Source organism: Blennius ocellaris (genome assembly GCF_963422515.1).
Source record: "Blennius ocellaris genome assembly, chromosome: 5".
Classification (NCBI taxonomy): Eukaryota; Metazoa; Chordata; class Actinopteri; order Blenniiformes; family Blenniidae; genus Blennius; species Blennius ocellaris.
In genome coordinates, this window is record NC_137654.1 from 2,679,889 (window position 1) to 2,701,234 (window position 21,346).

General features: G+C 49.4%; 1 protein-coding gene across 3 annotated transcripts in view; it reads left to right on the forward strand.

Annotated features, from left to right (window-relative positions):
• Positions 1-21,346, forward strand: part of LOC308130746 (paired box protein Pax-7-like) — a gene marked incomplete at its 3' end in the record, with an annotated part of 97,328 nt that overhangs the window by 49,559 nt on the left and 26,423 nt on the right. For 2 of the 3 annotated variants that reach the window (XM_080497191.1, XM_080497190.1), the window contains exons 5-7: positions 4,480-4,679; positions 13,571-13,736; positions 16,671-16,870. In XM_080497191.1, the coding sequence (XP_080353317.1) occupies positions 4,480-4,679; positions 13,571-13,736; positions 16,671-16,870 (566 nt within the window). The remainder of the gene's footprint in view (positions 1-4,479; positions 4,680-13,570; positions 13,737-16,670; positions 16,871-21,346) is intronic. The other variant, XM_080497192.1, reaches the window with a different exon arrangement.

The following is a 21,346-nucleotide window of genomic DNA, read 5'->3' on the forward strand; positions in this document are numbered from 1 at the left end:
GGTTTTTCCTCAAGGCTCTGGGTCTTCTTCTGGGCTCTGGGTCTTCTTCTGGGCTCTGGGTCTTCTTCTGGGCTCTGGGTCTTCTTCTGGGCTCTGGGTCTTCTTCTGGGCTCTGGTCTTCTTCTGGGCTCTGGTTTTCCTCAAGGCTCTGGGTCTTCTTCTGGGCTCTGGTTTCTCAAGGCTCTGGGTCTTCTTCTGGGCTCTGGGTCTTCTTCTGGGCTCTGGTTTTCCTCAAGGCTCTGGGTTTTCTTCTGGGCTCTGGGTCTTCTTCTGGGCTCTGGGTCTTCTTCTGGGCTCTGGTTTTCCTCAAGGCTCTGGGTCTTCTTCTGGGCTCTGGGTCTTCTTCTGGGCTCTGGTTTTCCTCAAGGCTCTGGGTCTTCTTCTGGGCTCTGGGTCTTCTTCTGGGCTCTGGTTTTCCTCAAGGCTCTGGTTTTCCTGAGGGATCTGGTTTTTCTCAAGGCTCAGGTTTTCCTCAAGGCTCTGGTTTTCTTCAAGGCTCTGGTTTACCTGAGGGCTCTGGTTTACAGTGGTACAATGGTACAATGGTACAGTGGTACAATAGTACAGTGGTATAATAGTACAGTGGTACAGTGGTACAATGGTACAATGGTACAGTGGTACCGTGGTACAATGGCACCATGGTACAGTGGTACAGGGTTACAATGGTACAGTGGTACCGTTGGTACCGTGGTACGGTGGTACAATGGTACAGTGGTACAGTGGTACAATGGCACCATGGTACAAGGGTACAATGGTACAATGGTACAGTGGTACCGTGGTACAGTGGTACAGTGGTACAGTGGTACAATGGTACAATGGTACAGTGGTACAGTGGTACCGTGGTACCGTGGTACCGTGGTACCGTGGTACAGTGTACAGTGGTACCGTGGTACAATGGTACCATGGTACAGTGGTACAATGGTACAGTGGTACAGTGGTACCGTGGTACCGTGGTACAGTGGTACCGTGGTACAATGGTACCATGGTATAGTGGTACAATGGTACAGTGGTGTGCCCTATCCCGGGGAGCTGGGCAGTCTCAGAGTTTGATTCTTGATCAGGGGTTGATTCTGGAGCATGGTTCTTGATCAGGGGTTGATTCTGGAGCATGGTTCTTGATCAGGGGTTGATTCTGGAGCATGGTTCTTGATCAGGGGTTGATTCTGGAGCATGGTTCTTGATCAGGGGTTGATTCTGGAGCATGATTCTTGATCAGGGGTTGATTCTGGAGCATGATTCTTGATCAGGGGTTGGTTCTGGAGCATGGTTCTTGATCAGGGGATGATTCTGGAGCATGGTTCTTGATCAGGGGTTGGTTCTGGAGCATGATTCTTGATCAGGGGTTTATTCTGGAGCATGGTTCTTGATCAGGGGTTGGTTCTGGAGCATGGTTCTTGATCAGGGGTTTATTCTGGAGCATGGTTCTTGATCAGGGGTTGGTTCTGGAGCATGGTTCTTGATCAGGGGTTGATTCTGGAGCATGTTCTGCCCTAGTGTGTTTCCCTGGTTTCCTGCAGTGGAACGTCTATCTGGGGCAGGTTGGTGACTGGGTTCAGACCATCTTCTGAGAGGTGTCGTTCCAGCGACCGTCCGGACCGACTCCGGGCGTCCTGGTTTGACATGGATATCTGGATGCATCAGATAATCTCAGCACCCGCACATTGTGAGTCGGTGAAATCAGTGGCACAATGGGGGCTTGGAGAGCAGTTTTCAGCCTGTCAGTGTGTTAGACTGGGCGGCCCCGGGGCCCTCTGTTAAAGAATAGTGTCACACACATCACCAAGGTGGTCCGGGGAGATTAGCACCCTTCATTCCACTCCAACTCTCGGCACTGTGCCCCGGGGGATGCTGGGATATGCAGATTTTGATAAAGAATTACACGTACACAAGACAAGCACAAGGAAATGTTTACTGTGGTGGTGAAGGAGCGGTGAGGCCGGTGACCATGGCGCTTGTCTCTGCCTCTCACTGGATCTGCTCAGAGGACAGACGTCTTGTCTTCCGTCCTCAGAGCACAGAAACACTCCTTAAATGAAAGATCTGAAGCCTCCAAAATGGTTTTGGAGAATCTGCTTCTAAGCAGGAATCCTGTTCTCAGGTTTGTTGAGAACGTCTTCTTTTCTTTATGTCTGTGATTCGTTCTGTGTTGCTTCATATCATATAGTTTTAACCCCTTCAGTCCCAGCTTGATTCAGCCTGGTGTTACAGTAAGTTCAACCTGGTGGACTGCTGTGGAATGAAGCTGTAGTCTGCCTTCAACTTCAGTCAGCAGGGACGCACTCCACAACCATGTTAGCAAAAGCAATATGAGAAAGATATATAAATAAATATGTACATAAACTTGATAATAAAAATACATTTTATGAGTGATTGAACACAATCCTGATCTCCTCATGTTTTAGATGTTCCATTGTTCAGCCAGTGAAGTTTTCTACTTAAACACATGATCTGGCAGCATCAATACAAATCCACGAGCCGGGGTTTACTTGGAAGAGCTTTGTTATTGAGCATGTGGCGATTCAGATAAAACAGTTTGTCAAGTTTGAAGGTTCGTTGAGATCAGAAGTGGCCCACCAAACACCCAACGTGGTTTAGACTTTGGCTTTTGGGCTCAATCCGGTCGGGCCATCATAGATGTGATACGTTGACATTAGGTTGTTGTTGGACAACCCAACCATCGTCATGGACCAGATCCAGCCTCAGACCCAGTGTGACTCACGTCGGGTGTTTGGTGGGTGTCAAGCTGCATGTGAAGCTTCATGCTACTGCAGGATGTCTGCGCTATGACCATTTTTTTCTTTGGTCACAAGACATTGACTTTTCAATCTATGTGGTGAAACTCCTCACTTTGATAACTTTTAATTGTGTGAATACAACGCTACACAACTCTACACAACTCTACATAAATCTACACAACTCTACACAACTCTACATAAATCTACACAACTCTACACAACTCTACACAACTCTACACAACTCTACACAACTCTACATAAATCTACACAACTCTACACAAACCTATCTTTTTCAGCACTTTTTTGTCAATTGTCTCATTGAATTAATGACTGTCTGAAATCATATCTACATAATGAATATATGATGATTAATGGTATGACGATTATGTGATTTGCACATTGTTGGTTCAGGGTTGTTGGTTCAAATCCAACTGGGTGTGCGTGGGGTTTACAAGTTGTCCCTGCTACGTGTGTGGGTTTCCTCTCATTGTCGAAACACAAGAGGAGGTGAAGGACGGAGCAGAGTCAGTGAAGGGCAACCTGCTGAGTGTGTGTGTGTGTGTGTGTGTGTCTGTGTGCATGTGTGTGTGTGTGTGTGTGTGTGTCTGGGCGACCTGAACAGGAAACGCCGTGTAGACGATGGATGGATGAACAAAGCGTTTGTTCTCTTTTCTACCAGAAACAGAGGTCTTAATGAAGACATCTTTTCCACGACCCAAAAAAGATGTTTCTTTCTTTTTTCTTTTTTTTTTTTTTTTATAAAAAAAAAAAGAAAGACATTTTTAAACACATTCCAGTCACTCCAATGTGCTTTTATAGAGAAAATAGAAAAGTCCAACATCCACATGAGCAGCAGGTGTGTTTGTGACTGTGGAAAGAAAAACTCCCTCTACCTTTGTAGAAACCAGAGTCAGAGGTGGAGGAGAGGAGAGGAGAGGAGGGGAGAGGAGGGGAGGGGAGGGGAGGGGAGGAGGAGAGGAGAGGAGGGGAGAGGAGAGGAGAGGAGGGGAGAGGAGAGGAGAGGAGAGGAGAGGAGAGGAGAGGAGAGGAGAGGAGAGGAGGAGAGGAGAGGAGGGGAGAGGAGAGGAGAGGAGAGGAGAGGAGAGGAGAGGAGAGGAGAGGAGAGGAGGAGAGGAGAGGAGGGGAGAGGAGAGGAGAGGAGGGGAGAGGAGAGGAGAGGAGAGGAGAGGAGAGGAGAGGAGAGGAGAGGAGAGGAGGGGAGGGGAGGGGAGAGGAGAGGAGGGGAGAGGAGAGGAGAGGAGAGGAGAGGAGGGGAGAGGAGGGGAGGGGAGGGGAGGGGAGGGGAGAGGAGAGGAGAGGAGAGGAGAGGAGAGGAGAGGAGAGGAGAGGAGAGGAGGGGAGGGGAGGGGAGAGGAGAGGAGAGGAGAGGAGAGGAGAGGAGAGGAGAGGAGAGGAGAGGAGAGGAGAGGAGGGGAGGAGAGGAAAGACAGAGAAAGACTTGGTGGGGAGAAACACACAATAGCCTTGTTAGTGCTACATACATTGTTTTTTCTTTTTAATAATACAGTAATCACAGTGATCCAAATATTAAACCAGCCTGAGCAACAACAGAGCGCGAAAAAGATGTTTCACTTTTCTACCCAACGTTGACGTGGTTGAGACGTTCTATCCAATGTGTGTAGAACTCTTTGTGCTGCTGGGAGCTCAGAGGAGGAACCTCGGGTTCTCCGTTGTTCCATCACAGTAGAACACATTGTGATGTGCTCCTCTTGTGCTCGTCCAGGCAGCCGGATAGACGAAGTGTCAGACGTGGAGTCTGAACCCGACCTGCCTCTGAAGAGGAAGCAGCGCCGCAGCCGCACCACCTTCACCGCAGAGCAGCTGGAGGAGCTGGAGAAGGCCTTCGAGAGAACCCACTACCCCGACATCTACACCCGGGAGGAGCTGGCCCAGAGGACCAAGCTGACGGAGGCCAGGGTCCAGGTAACACTCAACCAGCCTCATCCAGCCTCATACAGCCTGGTCCAACCTCATCTAGCCTCATCCAGTCTCATACAGCCTCATACAGCCTCATCCAGCCTCATCCAGCCTCATCCAACCTCATCTAGCCTCATCCAACCTCATCTAGCCTCATCCAGTCTCATACAGCCTCATACAGCCTCATCCAGCCTCATCCAGCCTCATCCAGCCTCATCCAGCCTCATCCAGCCTGATTCAACCTCATCCAGCCTCATCCAACCTCATCTAGCCTCATCCAGTCTCATCCAGCCTCATCCAACCTCATCCAGCCTCATACAGTCTCATCCAGTCTCATACAGCCTCATAGAGCCTCATCCAGCCTCATCCAACCTCATCCAGCCTCATCCAGTCTCATCCAGTCTCATACAGCCTCATACAGCCTCATCCAGCCTCATCCAAACTCAACCAGCCTCACCCAACCTCATCTAGCCTCACCCAGCCTCATCCAGCCTCATCCAGTCTCATCTAGCCTCATCCAACCTCATCCAACCTCATCCAACCTCATCCAACCTCAACCAGCCTCACCCAACCTCATCTACCCTCATCCAACCTCATCCAACCTCATCCAACCTCAACCAGCCTCACCCAACCTCATCTACCCTCATCCAGTCTCATCCAGCCTCATCCAGTCTCATCCAGTCTCATCCAGTCTCAGCTGAATGGAACATGATGTCGCACTGCTGGATATTTGAAGCCATTTCCTGTATTTCTATGTTTTATGCTGCACAAGGAAACAAACATGAGCCTCAGTGGAACTGGTGAAGGTTCTCCTGGTGAAGGTTCTTCTGGTGAAGGTTCTCCTGGTGAAGGTTCTCCTGGTGAAGGTTCTTCTGGTGAAGGTTCTCCTGGTGAAGGTTCTCCTGGTGAAGGTTCTTCTGGTGAAGGTTCTCCTGGTGAAGGTTCTTCTGCTGGTTCAGACCAGAGGTCCAGAGGAACGTTCTAGAACATTCTCTCCGATTATGATTCACCCTTTTTGCCTCTTGTATTTTGAGATCAAGTAGCACACACACACACACACACACACACACACACACACACACACACACACACACACACACACACACACACACACACACACACACACACACACACACACACACACACACACACACACACACATACAGAGCAGTACCATCACTTTCTGACAGCTGTTCATATCTGGATTGAGCGACCTGTGTGTGTGTGTGTGTGTGTGTGTGTGTGTGTGTGCGTGTGTGTGTGTGTGTGTGTGTGTGTGTGTGTGTGCTGCAGCAGCAGCTGCTGGGCCTTCATTCCTCCAGCATGTCTCACTCCACAGTTTCTTGGCCTGGATCAGTTTTTCCCACCACTTCTCCGCCCAGCACTCAGTGTAGAACCCCCCCTTCCCAGAGCGGGGGTCTCGGGGGAGCGCCGTGCCACGGCAGCAATGTGGATCAATCAAGACCTCGAAAACCAAGACAGTGAGAAAGCGGCCTGGCCGGAGGACAGGTGCATCCGCTCTCAGCGCACTGACAAGCCTCCAGCCATCAGCTGCGTTCTGCAGCAGTCTGTGCTCGTCCATGTGTTGGACTGTGGAAACCCAGCAGGCCGCCCTGCCACCACTGAGCTGTGACGTTTGGAAATACATTCATGAAAGGAATAAGCGGGATGTTCTGCAACAGACCTGAGGGTCATGATACTTTTTAGCGCTTCTGCTCCACCGGCCCTCAGGGGTTCACTTGGAAATCCTCAATCAGTTGATAATTACCATTATTATTGGCTTCATTACATCTAAAATAGTCCTTTTTCCACGTTGTTTGCCATCATTACATTATTGGTTGTGTAGCACCTTGTCCAGCAGAGCAAGACATTATTACCGCTTCACAGTGGAAAAAAAGACATTTTTTACTTATTTACAGAACTTGAATTTGAGAAAAAATGAATAATTATTTCCAGGCAAAGACCAAGACTAAGAAAAAGAGATGCAGAGTAACAGCAGCTCATAAAGCAGTTTTAATAACTGCTTTTCATTGCCCGGCGCTGGTCTACAGGGTCGTCCTGTGGTTGCTTCAGGTCTCACATCCACAGTGAGGCAGAAACTCTTTGTTGACCTTTCTCCTTCAGTTCCTCCTGCCGGACTCTCAGGCCCCGCCCACACCAGCCAAAACCATCTTTTTTCTGCCCGCTGTTCTCAAACTACATTCCGTCCACATGTCACTGTGAATGCTGCGCAACCCGAGGGCATGTAGTACACATGCCAGGCCTGTAGGGGCGCTGTGACCCTAAAGTACACCAAAAGCAGGAGAAGACACGGAGCACATTGACATTTAGAAGTAGATTCCTGCTCATATAGGTATATATTTCCACACTAGAGTAGCATGATATTAAATGGACGCGTGGTGAAGTGGGTGGAGATCATGATCGCTAAGTCATTTGCAATCATGTCCACGACCAAAACTACATTTTAAGTGGGAGAAAGCTCCAGAAGCAAATTCAGACAAGGACAACACCTGGAACAGTGGGGGGATGTCGAGAGAGAAAAACAACAACAAAACAGACAATCATTGAAATGGGTCATTAACTGTCACTTACTGTCGCCACAGCAGGAGTGTGTTGGACATTAGTGACTATTATTATTATTGTTTTTATTATTATTATTATTATTGTTGTTGTTGTTGTTGTAGCTCTAAACATGCTGTAGAACTCTAACTATTGTACACAGTGTGACGATGTGTCCAGTATTTGCAGTAGTGCAGTGGGATATACAGTACAGGAAGTAATGAGTGGCGGTGTGTGTTCAGTCCATGAGTGTTGATGTGGGTCACATGTCAGGAGGCAGAGTTCAGGACTGTGACTCTGTGGGGAAGAAGCTGTTCCAGTTCCTCCGGAGGCTCCTGTAGCAGGAGGGTGAAGAGTGTGTGTGCTGGGTGACGGGGGTCTGGACTGATTTCCTGGCCCTCCTGTAGAAGTCCTCTCTGGCAGGAAGTGGTGCAGCGGCGCTACGCTGGGCGGCTCCCACCACCTCTGAAAGACCTCCGGTCCGAGGCAGAGCAGCTCCGTACCAGACTGATGCAGTTGGTCAGGAGGCTCTGGAGGGTGCGGCGGTAGAAGTTCACCAGGAGGTCTGAGGAAGGTCCTCAGGACGAGGAGGTGCTGGGGATCCTTCTTCACTAGCTTGGAGCAGCCGGTCGTCCAGGTGAGATCCTCGGAGACGTGGACTCCCAGGAACTTGAAGTTGTTTACACGCTCCACGCCGTACCCTTTATGTGACTGGTGGAAGGGGGTCAGAGTTCTTCCCGAAGGCCACGACGAGCTCCTTGGTCTTCTCAGTGCGAGCAGCAGGTGGTGGGGTGTGGTACCACTCAGCCAGACAATCCACCTCCTCCCTGTAGGCAGGCCCATCACCGTGGTGTCATCTGCAAACCTCATGATGGTGTTGGAACCGTGGACAGGTCTGCAGTCACGGGGGAGGAGGGAGCAGAGGAAGGGACTCGTCACACAGCCTTGTGGTACACCAGTGTTCATGGTGATGGGAGAGGAACATGTTGAGGCCGGCTGGTCAGGAAGTCCGGGAACCAGGTGCACATCAGGGAACTGATGCCGAGGTCTGGGAGTTTGGATGAGTTTCCAGAGGATGAAGGTATTGAATGCTGAACTGAAGTCTACGAACAGCATTCTGATGTCTGACCCTCCAGAGTGCAGCGCTATGGAGACTGCATCCTCTGGGCTCCTGTTCTGACGGCAGATCAATTGATGGGGGTCCAGGGTGGAGGGGGGGCAGGATTTGAGGTGTGCTAGGACCAGCTGTTCTAAGCACTTTGTGATGATGGGGGTGAGGTGCTACTGGGGGGTCGTCATTGAGGCTGGATGGGTTGGAGTTTTTGGGTCTCGGGACGATGGAGGTGGATTTGAAGCAGGTCGGTACCACAGCATGGACCAAGGACAGGTTAAACATGTCCGTCAGCACTGTTATTATTATTATTATTATTATTATATTAATAATAATAATAATAATAATGATAATAATGACACTAAGAATGAAAAGAAATGAAGAAATGTATAACTTGTAAACAACTTACAGTTTGATACACTAATATCAGAATAAATAAATACCCTCTCAAGTTAAATAATGCCCTTATCCATCCATCCATCCATCCATCCATCCATCCATCCATCCATCCATCCATCCATCCATCATCTTTCCCATATGGGATGTCAGACCTCAGTCCTCCTCCCAGGGTGGTCAACCTCTAAAGGAAGACCACCAGGGGGCGTCCTCATCAGATGAACCTCCTGTACGGACTCCTCTCCATGAGGAGGAGCAGCACCTCCCCTCTGAGTCTCTCCTTACCAAGTGGGATGTCCGCCTCTCGACAGACGAAACTCATTCTCAATCGCTTTCTTTCGGTCGAGAGCCAAAGTTCCTGACCACAGGAGAGGGAGGGGATGGAGAGAGGGAGGGATGGAGAGAGGGAGGGATGGAGAGAGGGAAGGGATGGAGAGAGGGAGGGATGGAGAGAGGGAGGGGATGGAGAGAGGGAGGGATGGAGAGAGGGAGGGATGGAGAGAGGGAGGGGATGGAGAGAGGGAGGGATGGAGAGAGGGAGGGATGGAGAGAGGGAAGGGATGGAGAGAGGGAGGGATGGAGAGAGGGAGGGGATGGAGAGAGGGAGGGATGGAGAGAGGGAGGGATGGAGAGAGGGAGGGGATGGAGAGAGGGATGGAGAGAGGGAGGGGATGGAGAGAGGGAGGGATGGAGAGAGGGAGGGGATGGAGAGAGGCAGGGATGGAGAGAGGGAGGGATGAAGAGAGGGAGGGGATGAAGAGAGGGAGGGGATGGAGAGAGGCAGGGATGGAGAGAGGGAGGGATGGAGAGAGGGAGGGGATGGAGAGAGGGAGGGATGGAGAGAGGGAGGGATGGAGAGAGGGAGGGGATGGAGAGAGGGAGGGGATGGAGAGAGGGAGGGATGGAGAGAGGGAGGGGATGGAGAGAGGCAGGGATGGAGAGAGGGAGGGATGGAGGGAGGGAGGGATGGAGAGAGGGAGGGGATGGAGAGAGGGAGGGATGAGAGAGGGAGGGGATGGAGAGAGGGAGGGATGGAGGAAGGGAGGGATGGAGAGAGGGAGGGGATGGAGGAAGGGAGGGATGGAGAGAGGGAGGGGATGGAGAGAGGGAGGGATGGAGAGAGGGAGGGATGGAGGGCGAGCAGTAAACAGAAAGCTCTGCTCTGTTGCTCAGCTCCTCTTGGTACAGTGACGGTGTTTGTGCTCAGCTCCTCTTGGTACAGTGACGGTGTTTGTGCTCAGCTCCTCTTGGTACAGTGACGGTGTTCGTGCTCAGCTCCTCTTGGTACAGTGACGGTGTTCGTGCTCAGCTCCTCTTGGTACAGTGACGGTGTTCGTGCTCAGCTCCTCTTGGTACAGTGACGGTGTTCGTGCTCAGCTCCTCTTGGTACAGTGACGGTGTTTGTGCTCAGCTGCTCTTGGTACAGTGACGGTGTTCATGCTCAGCTCCTCTTGGTACAGTGACGGTGTTCGTGCTCAGCTCCTCTTGGTACAGTGACGGTGTTTGTGCTCAGCTGCTCTTGGTACAGTGACGGTGTTCGTGCTCAGCTCCTCTTGGTACAGTGACGGTGTTTGTGCTCAGCTCCTCTTGGTACAGTGACGGTGTTCGTGCTCAGCTCCTCTTGGTACAGTGACGGTGTTTGTGCTCAGCTCCTCTTGGTACAGTGACGGTGTTCATGCTCAGCTCCTCTTGGTACAGTGACGGTGTTCGTGCTCAGCTGCTCTTGGTACAGTGACGGTGTTCGTGCTCAGCTCCTCTTGGTACAGTGACGGTGTTCGTGCTCAGCTCCTCTTGGTACAGTGACGGTGTTCGTGCTCAGCTGCTCTTGGTACAGTGACGGTGTTCGTGCTCAGCTCCTCTTGGTACAGTGACGGTGTTCGTGTCAGTGTTCTGTCTGTCCCAACCTGTGGCCGATCTCACCATCCGCCCTCCATCACTTTGGAACAAGACCCCAAAATACTTAAAGTCCTCATCTCGGGAAGGTGAGCCCACTCCACCTGGAGACAATGTGCCATTGTTTTCCATGAGAGCACCATGGACATGGAGGTCTTGATCTTCCTTCCAGCCTCTCCACAGTCAGCTGCAAACAGTGAACGCTGGAGACGCTCATGCAATGTTTGAGGAAGACCACAGCATCTACAGGAGGCAGCGAGGCCCTCCTCCTCCCGTCCAGCCCCGCGGCTCCAGGTTACCCAGTCTTTGCCATTGTGAGTGTTGAAGTCCCCAGTAGGACTATGGAGTGTGTTGGCGGTGCTCTATCCAGGACTTCACACACTCACGCCAAGAAAGTTGGTTGCTCTGAGCTGCTGGTTGCATCGGCACAAATAACAGTCATGGTTTTCATGGTTTTCCTCCTTGCAACCTTTCGTCTCAGTCTCTTAATGTCTGTTAATAGAGAACTCGTCCACACAACGGAGACTTGGGCCACAGGGGGAAGGCGGACAGAAACAGCAGCCCAGACTTCAACTTTTTTTTCACACCTTCAAAAAACGTGTCTGCACGGTGCACACAGGATTGTGGCTGGCAGCGCCACTGTTTGTCTGGACCTCCAGACCCGTCCACTCAGGACCACGCTCTCCAGACCCGTCCAGCTCAGGACCACGCTCTCCAGACCCGTCCACTCAGGACCACGCTCTCCAGACCCGTCCACTCAGGACCACGCTCTCCAGACCCGTCCACTCAGGACCACGCTCTCCAGACCCGTCCACTCAGGACCACGCTCTCCAGACCCGTCCCCTCAGGACCACGCTCTCCAGACCCGTCCCCTCAGGACCACGCTCTCCAGACCCGTCCACTCAGGACCACGCTCTCCAGACCCGTCCACTCAGGACCACGCTCTCCAGACCCGTCCCCTCAGGACCACGCTCTCCAGACCCGTCCACTCAGGACCACGCTCTCCAAACCCGTCCACTCAGGACCACGCTCTCCAGACCCGTCCACTCAGGACCACGCTCTCCAAACCCGTCCACTCAGGACCACGCTCTCCAGACCCGTCCACTCAGGACCACGCTCTCCAGACCCGTCCACTCAGGACCACGCTCTCCAGACCCGTCCACTCAGGACCACGCTCTCCAGACCCGTCCACTCAGGACCACGCTCTCCAGACCCGTCCACTCAGGACCACGCTCTCCAGACCCGTCCACTCAGGACCACGCTCTCCACAGCAGAGCTCTCAGCATCACCAGACTACACAAGCCTTTCCATCATGGCAAGGCAGGTCAATAATGTGCCTCACAAATCAAATGTCCTTCACTTATCAAATGTCCTGTAGTTTTCTGTGGTTCCGTCAGTTTAAAGCAGACCATGAATTGTTTATCTGCCAGATTCTTCAGCTCAACTCAATTCAGTTTGGATTTTTCATTGACAAATCAAATGCTGTTTTCTCTTGACAATCAAAGCACAGAATTTTGGATTTCCCAAGTAACTCTGTCTAATTTAACAGCCCATGTGCATTTCTGGGCACGCTAAATGAATCAGCTGGAAGAGTGAACTTCAGCAGAGTTTATTTCACTCTTTCCATCACATCTTTGTTCTGCACAAGTACTAGTTATGTTCTGCTTCTCTTGCAGAAGCACCACAGGCAGACAACACCTCTTCTAATTATTTGAGTCTCCTCTACAGAAATAGAAGTCCAAATGATCTTTTCCACTTGAAAGGCATGTTTTCATTTGCTCCAAATGAAAAAGGATTCCTGAAGAAAGTGGCTGGCTGGAAGGCTCCAGGCCAGGCAGAGCCTCTGCAGCAGCTCCCAGTGTGTGTGTGTGTGTGTGTGTGTGTGTGTGTGTGTGTGTGTGTGTGTGTGTGTGTGCATTAACATTAACTCACTGTTGAATTAAAATAAGTTAAAGAGTAGAACTCCAGTTACCTTTGTGAGGTAGAGTGTGTGAGGAGAAGGTGTGCATGGGGGGGGGGGGGGGGGGTGCATACAGTGGAGTTGTGTGTGTGAGGGGGGGGTGTGTATGGCATGGTGTGTGTGAGGCAGTCATAGTGTGTATGTGTGTGTGTGTGTGTGTGTGTTCAGTAGGCTGACAGGTTCACACTCGCTGTGAGCTTCGCTCTTTCTCTCAGTTTTAATTAAGAACTTCACATTAGTGGCCTGTTGAGATGAAAGAGGACAGAAGAGTTGCTTTCGGCGATACACACCTCTTTGTTACTACTTGCTACTGGACTAGGGAGAAGGTGTGTGTGTGTGTGTGTGTGTGTGTGTGTGTGTGTGTGTGTTTGTGTGTGTGTGTGTGTGTGTGTGTGTGTGTGTGTGTGTGCAGAAGGTGAAGAAGGTGAAACAGGTCGGTCTTCATGCTTGTGCAGGAATGTGAAGGTTGCATCGTTTTGATATCAAACCATTTGACTCAAACTCTTCCTGTTTTTCTTCACTGTTTGTTTGTGTTGTTTGAACTTTCCCAGAATTCAACCCGAGTTGTTCCTCTCTGGATTGGGGCTTGTGGTTCAACACATTCATTGGTTCACTAAATACTGATTTAATTTTTTTTATTTCACTCAGAACATTTCTGCACTCCAGAATATTATTTTGAGTTCCTACATCAGTCATGCGGATGCAGCAGAACATGAACTAATACTAACAGAGCAAAGTTTCATTTTGAAACATTTTGAGACGGAAGTGTGGATCAGAGTACGGCTGTGTGCAAAAGATGAAATCATTTTCACAACTAAAATTGTTTGGTGTTTTCGGGCATTATGGGATGTGTTTTACAATGTGTCTTGCAAATGTCCCGTGTCCTCTGTCAATGTCTGACTTAGCTGAAGTAAAACTTAGTAAATGTTCATTTATGTTCTCATCCTGATTGGACTACGTTTTCCTCTGTGACTGAAGGTGTGGTTCAGCAATCGAAGAGCCCGGTGGAGGAAACAAGCAGGAGCCAATCAGCTGGCAGCATTCAACCACCTCCTGCCTGGTGGGTTTCCTCCCACCGGTATGCCCACGCTTCCCACTTACCAGCTGCCAGAGTCTGGATATCCCAGCAACACGCTGTCCCAAGGTGAGGACGTTCATTTCAGCAGACTTCATCCCTCTGTCACTGTTTCCTCTGCTCTTTTTGTGTTTGATGTATTTATTCAAGTTTCTAACAGAACAAGGCTAGTAGGCCAAGATAAGTATAACGGGTCTGTGCCATGCACATTTTGTTTATATCCTGACATCTGTCCAAACTTAACAAAAAGTTCCAAAATGTCTCAGCTCTGCTCACAAACAGCAGATGGTCCTCCTGAAGAGAAAGTTTACACTCAGTGCCCCACCTTGATCTGCCATGAAAAGAACTATTGCTTCTTGTAGCTCTGGCCGGTGGTCCAAGAGCTAGGACAAACAACAGAGGGCTGAGGGGAGAGCCCTGAGGGGTGCCACGATGCGGGCTCAACGGTTTTGAATAAAAGTTATTGATAAGCACCATAGCTGAGGGCCAAGCATATAAAATCCGTATGCAGAATACAAATGACTGAAATCTCCAGTGTCAAAGAAGTAATCCCACTCAACTCTATCAAATGTCTTTTCTGCATCCATGGAGAGAAGCGGTTCAGACTCCGTTTGGCTGGGATTGCACAGCACATGAAATACATGACAAATACTAAAAGAGGAAGGTCTATCTTGAACAAAACCGGTCTGATCAGGAGATCTGATGTTGGGCAGAACCTCAACAGACGACGGGCCAAAACTTTGGCTAGAATCTTTACAGTCACAGATCAACAGTGAGATTAGCCTGTAGCTCCCGCTCTCTAATGAAGTCAATCAGTTTCTGGGAGCAGTGTAATACAGGATCAACTATTAGGAAGAGCACTTCTGTTAAGACTCTCTGAGTACAATGAAGCCAATAGGGCAGTTGTTTTTCAGAAAACGCAGGATAAAACTCAACCTACTGGGCCTGTTGACTCGCCAGATTGTAATGGTTGATTGACACTAGAATCTCCTGCTGCTGTAAAGGTGCATCCAGGGCCGAGACATCCTCTGGAGACAAAGCTGGAATCTGCATGTCTCTGAAGAAATCAGAGAGAGGATGAGAGTCACTGGAGTTATCAGAGCTGTGCAGTTTATAATAGTAACACTGGAAGGCTCCATTGATTCCTTGTTGATCTGGAACAGTGTTTCCATCTTGGGAAGTCACACCATTATTTATTAGTTTAGCTGTCGCACCTTCCAACTGTCTTGCCAGAGCCTCACCTGTCTTGTCCCCACGCTCATGTAAGTTCTATAACTGATATATGTCAGCAGGTTGTGCTCTGCATCAAGCTTTAAATGCTCTTTATACAGATCTTGAGAGGAGTTCTGAGTTCCCGTTATCCAAATCAGCTATTTGTCTTTCCAACTCCTTTTGTTTCGAAACAGACTTTCTTTTCTTCTTGGCCATAAAGGAGATCACCTGCCCCCAAAGATAGACACATTCAATTTGAAAAGCCGGGACATTTGGTCAGAAATGAAATTAACAAAACTGTCATTACTTAACAAAGAGAGTTAAATCTCCAAAGTCATCTGTGGGAGATAATATCAGGTATATTTTGTTTTGATCAAAGAGGTGTAAGATCTGATATTAGTATAGATTGGTAATTACATGACTGAACATTTCTGTTTAGCTTATCTGTAGGAACATGATTAGTTCTGCTGTAAGTTTGATGCCGATTGAGAAAAAGGAGTACTGTCTGTCTTGTGGTTGTAAAATGTGCCAAATATCTGAGAGGTCATACGTGGAGAGAAATAACATTCCCAGGATCCAGACATGGATTAAATCCCCCATAATGAGTAGGCGTGACTTTAAGCAGGACATAAGTGTGAAATCCATGAAAAGAATTGTGGGTCATCACAGTTTGGGGCGTATATCTTGACTAAAGTAGCTTTATTTGAGTTATAGTGAACCGATGACTATCACACATTGACCACTGTAATCAGTTCAAACTGAAGCAGGAGATGTGCTTCTTCAATAAATGCTATTCCAGCACCCAGATGTCTGAATTGTGTGAGAACCTTTTTCCTTTTAACAGGGTGGGTCAAGCCTTTCACATTCCAGGTGATAAAAGTGTAATGCAAGCCATGAAAGACAACGCTCAAGTTCACAAATGTATAACGACTACAGAACAAAATAACAGTTTCATTATATACTTATGATATTCAGTTAAGAAAAAAAGTGAAATCACCAATATCCTGTACGAATAATTAAAAAAGAAAAAACCTAAATGCACACAAGACGTCTCCTATCAGTGGCAGTGGAACAAAGTGTGCCTCCTCATGCTCATCACACTCTCACCATTCTCTCATTGTGTCCGTTACAAAGGCTTCTTCATAGTTCTGGATTCTTCAGGACAGTTTCATGTGTGTGCCACAAGCTTTGAACGTATAACTGTGACTAAAGCTTTCTGTTTGTAGTTGATGCAGAAATCAAATTGAGCTCATTGATGTATTGGAGCTGACGGAGAAGTCCAACCTGTGACCTGCAGGCCCACTTTGGCCCAAGAACCACTTTCTGTTGGAGCCCAACAAGAACAGTTCTCATATCTAGTCTGAAACCAAATCACCACACTGACTTGAAGGCCTGATTTTTATGCTCGTGGCTGCAGATGAATTCCAGGTGGTAGAACGTTGTAGGCAGAAGTTCCAGGTGGTAGAACGTTGTAGGCAGAAGTTCCAGGTGGTAGAACGTTGTAGGCAGAAGTTCCAGGTGGTAGAACGTTGTAGGCAGAAGTTCCAGGTGGTAGAACGTTGTAGGCAGGAGTTCCAGGTGGTAGAACGTTGTAGGCAGAAGTTCCAGGTGGTAGAACATTGTAGGCAGGAGTTCCAGGTGGTAGAACATTGTAGGCAGGAGTTCCAGGTGGTAGAACATTGTAGGCAGGAGTTCCAGGTGGTAGAACATTGTAGGCAGAAGTTCCAGGTGGTAGAACGTTGTAGGCAGAAGTTCCAGGAGGTTCAGGTTCTCTGTGTTGTGACCCTGCAGACGGAGGAGGAACCGTCCATCGCCCTCAGCCGCTGCCCCCCTCCACCATGCACCAGGGCAGCCTGTCCAGCTCCGACAGCTCCTCCGCCTACGGTCTGGCCTCCAACCGCCACGGCTTCTCCACCTACTCAGACTCCTTCATGAGCTCCACTGCGCCCAGCAACCACGTCAACCCCGTCAGCAATGGGCTGTCCCCACAGGTGAGACCCTGACCTGACAAGACCCCAACCAGACCCTGACCCACCAGACCCTGACCTGACAAGACCCCAACCAGGCCCTGACCCACCAGACCCTGACCCAACAGACCCTAACCAACCAGACCCTGACCCACCAGACCCTGACCTGACAAGACCCCAACCAGACCCTGACCCACCAGACCCTGACCTGACAAGACCCCAACCAGACCCTGACCCACCAGACCCTGACCCAACAGACCCTAACCAACCAGACCCTGACCCACCAGACCCCGACCGACCAGACCCTGACCCACCAGACCCCGACCGACCAGACCCTGACCCACCAGACCCCGACCGACCAGACCCCGACCAGACCCTAATGAAACTCTACCCACATCCTGACCAGACCCTGATAATCTTCCCATTAATTTATTTCACATCCTTGAGAATTGTTGAATCCCTCAACTCCTAAGGAATTCTGGTTTGAACTTTCAATTTCATTTGAGGAATAAATCTGTTTCACTCTTCAGGGGAAAAATCTGGGAAAAGTCATGTTTAATGACTGTGATCATTCATTTCAGATCGAGTCCCTCATTTGTTGCTCACTGATGTTTGTGTCGAACCCAAACCGAACAACAAGCAGCAGCCAGGAAGTCACATGTGGACCTGTCCCAGAGCATCCGGTCCATCAAAATACAACAACCCTTCTGATCGTATCAGTATGTCAACATTACATGATTAGCACACGCACCAGGCCAGAAGAACAGTTGCCACGGAGACGAACTTCCCTGCGTTTTGTTGTTGTCTGCAGCTTCAGTTGTTGTGCTGTGATCTCGGGCGGAATGCTGCGATTCCCCCGGGATCTTGTGATCTCGCGATCTCACACACCCTGCTTGGCTGCTGGTATTCCGCAGCACGTTGCTGTAGAAATGCAGTAGGTAGGTTCCCACGCAAGCCTGCAGTGGAGCACCTGGTGTGGCGCCGCGCCGCGCCGCGCAGCGCAGCTGTAACGCAGGCGGTGAATTTGGGGGTCATGGTTCTTACCAATAGCTGCGAAAGGAAATATGTTATTCTGCATATTTAACAGCTGCTTTCGTTGACTCGTCTTTCTCTGCTTTTCTTAACGAGAGGAAATGTGTGAGGATTTGTTAACAAAAAAAGAGCTTTGCTGTTGTTGGGGAGTCGGGATAAAGAGGGGCATTTGTACAGCACGCCATTATTAATCATGGTGCCGTCACCAGAAAGGAAATCTGCATAAATACCACGAACAGGGTTTCCTTTGTACTGTGATTACACACCTCTGTGTGGAGCAGCGACAATAGAAGGAGATAAGCTGAGTGTCAGTGGACCATAAGTGTTTTTTTAATACGTCTTGATGGACTGACACTTGAAAAGTGTGGAATAAGAATAAGGGAAGGTACAACCGAACCAAAGCTGAGATTAAAATGTGTTGAGTGAAAACTGGAGTCACTCAGTCCTTCATTCACAATGTCTCCATGTAAAGCACAACATAATGAGCTCAAAGCTATTTGTACGTTTCTCCAAAAGCTTATTCTATTTCACAAACTAGGTTATTTATAGGTCAGGATATCAACACACCCACTATGAAAGGTCAGTTACGTTTCCACATGGCTTCGCACCCCAGTAATTCAAATAACATAAAAAATCTGTGAATCTCAATTAAATCACAACAATCATGCACTAAGCTTATAGAATATTAATACACTTGCAAAATAGCAAAAGTCAAAGCAAAAACCTATGAAAAATGACTGAAAACAAAATGTAAGTGGTTTTGGTTGTGAAACGCTGCTGTGCTACAAAGTGCTTAACGTTTCTCTCCCATGGCCACAATCCTGGACAAGTCTTACTACGGAGCAGGTTTTCCTCCGTCATTCAACCCAGGCTTTTCCCATCGGGATCAGGAAACGCTCATGTCAAAGGGGTGGAGTTTCCCACATCTGACCAATCACAAACCTGCAAAGCAGCTTACGCAATGGGGAACTGATGAACAACTATGAAGGAGCGAACAGCCCACAGTCCACTGTTGCTTTCAAACATAGGTGTGTGTGTGTGTGTGTGTGTGTGTGTGTGTGTGTGTGTGTGTGTGTGTGTGTGTGTGTGTGTGTGTGTAGGTTAATGCATTTATTTTTTCATTTTTTCATCCATCCATCCATGCATCCATCCATCCATCCATCCACCATTCATTATCCATCCATCCATGCATCCATCCACCATGCATCCTTCCATGCATCTATCCACCATCCATCCATCCATCCACCATCCATCCATCCATCCATCTACCATCCATCCATCCATCCATCCATCCATGCATCCATCCACCATCCATTGTCCATCCATCCATCCATGGATGCATTCATTATCCATCCATCCATGCATCCATCCACCATGCACCCTTCCATGCATCTATCCACCATCCATCCATCCATCCACCATCCATCCATCCATCCATCTACCATCCATCCATCCATCCATCCATCCATCCATCCATCCATCCATCCATCCATCCATCCATCCATCCACCATTCATTATCCATCCATCCATCCATGCATCCATCCACCATGCATCCATCCACCATCCATGCATCCATCCATCCATCCATCCATCCATGACAGTATATAGAGCAGAGGAGTCCAGACTTCTCGGTCACCTCCATCTTCCTCCAGCTCTTCTGGGGTTAGAACCTGGAGACCCGTCCTCTCTGGCGTCCTGGACCGAGGCCTGCTCCCAGTGGGACGTATTCAGTAAACCTCTAAAGGGAGGCCACCAGGGGGCGTCCTAATCAGACTCGTCTCAGTGTGGAGGAGCAGCAGCTTGACTTTGATTCTCTTGTGAATGGCTGAGCTCCTCACTCTGTCACCAAGAGTGACGCCTCCACCCAGAGGAAACAATTCATTTTAGCAGCTTGCATGGATCTCATTCTTTTGGTCATGACCACAGGTGAGGGTGGGTCTATAGACCGACCGGTAAACAGAGAGCTTTGTTTTACAGCTCAACTCTTCTTTACCACAACAGTCCCGTACAGTGACCGTTACTGCAGCGTCTGTTCCCATCTTCATCCCTGGTGAAAAACACCCCAAGATGCTTAAAGTCCTCCACATGGGGAAGCTCCACGTCCTCTATCTGGAGAGGGCGAGCAGTCCTTTTACATGAGAGGACCATGAACTCAGATTTGGAGGTGCTCATCTGCATCTCAACTGCTTCACACTGGACAGTGGACCGTTCCACCAGATGGACCACATCATCTGCATCATCGAAACAACACTCTCTCATAAGATTAATGCATATGTTTTAAATAGCACTTTCCTGGACACTCAAAGATGCTTTACATTGCATTATTAATTCCCTCCATACTGGATGGAGGTAAACTACATCTCTAGCCACTACTGCTCTGGAGTAGACTGACGGAGGAGACGCTACTAATCTGCACCACCAACCACTCACCCATTCACTACCTTCACCCTCTGACCACCACCAACCACTCACTCTCTCACTACATTCACCCTCTGACCACCACCAACCACTCTCTCTCACTACATTCACCCTCTGACCACCACCAACCACTCTCTCTCTCTCTACATTCACCCTCTGACCACCACCAACCACTCACTCTCTCACTACATTCACCCTCTGACCACTCACTCTCTCACTACCTTCACCCTCTGACCACCACCAACCGCTCTCTCTCTCACTACATTCACCCTCTGACCACCACCAACCACTCTCTCTCTCACTACATTCACCCTCTGACCACCACCAACCACTCTCTTTCTCACTACATTCACCCTCTGACCACCACCAACCGCTCTCTCTCTCACTACATTCACCCTCTGACCACCACCAACCACTCTCTCTCTCAAAACATTCACCCTCTGACCACCACCAACCACTCACTCTCTCACTACATTCACCCTCTGACCACCACCAACCACTCTCTCTCTCTCACTACATTCACCCTCTGACCACCACCAACCACTCTCTCTCTCACTACATTCACCCTCTGACCACCACCAACCACTCTCTCTCTCACTACATTCACCCTCTGACCACCACCAACCACTCACTCTCTCACTACATTCACCCTCTGACCACCACCAACCACTCTCTCTCTCTCTCACTACATTCACCCTCTGACCACCACCAACCACTCTCTCTCTCACTACATTCACCCTCTGACCACCACCAACCACTCTCTCTCTCTCACTACATTCACCCTCTGACCACCACCAACCACTCACTCTCTCACTACATTCACCCTCTGACCACCACCAACCACTCACTCTCTCACTACCTTCACCCTCTGACCACCACCAACCACTCTCTCTCTCTCATTACATTCACCCTCTGACCACCACCAACCACTCACTCTCTCACTACATTCACCCTCTGACCACCACCAACCACTCACTCTCTCACTACATTCACCCTCTGACCACCACCAACCACTCACTCTCTCACTACATTCACCCTCTGACCACCAC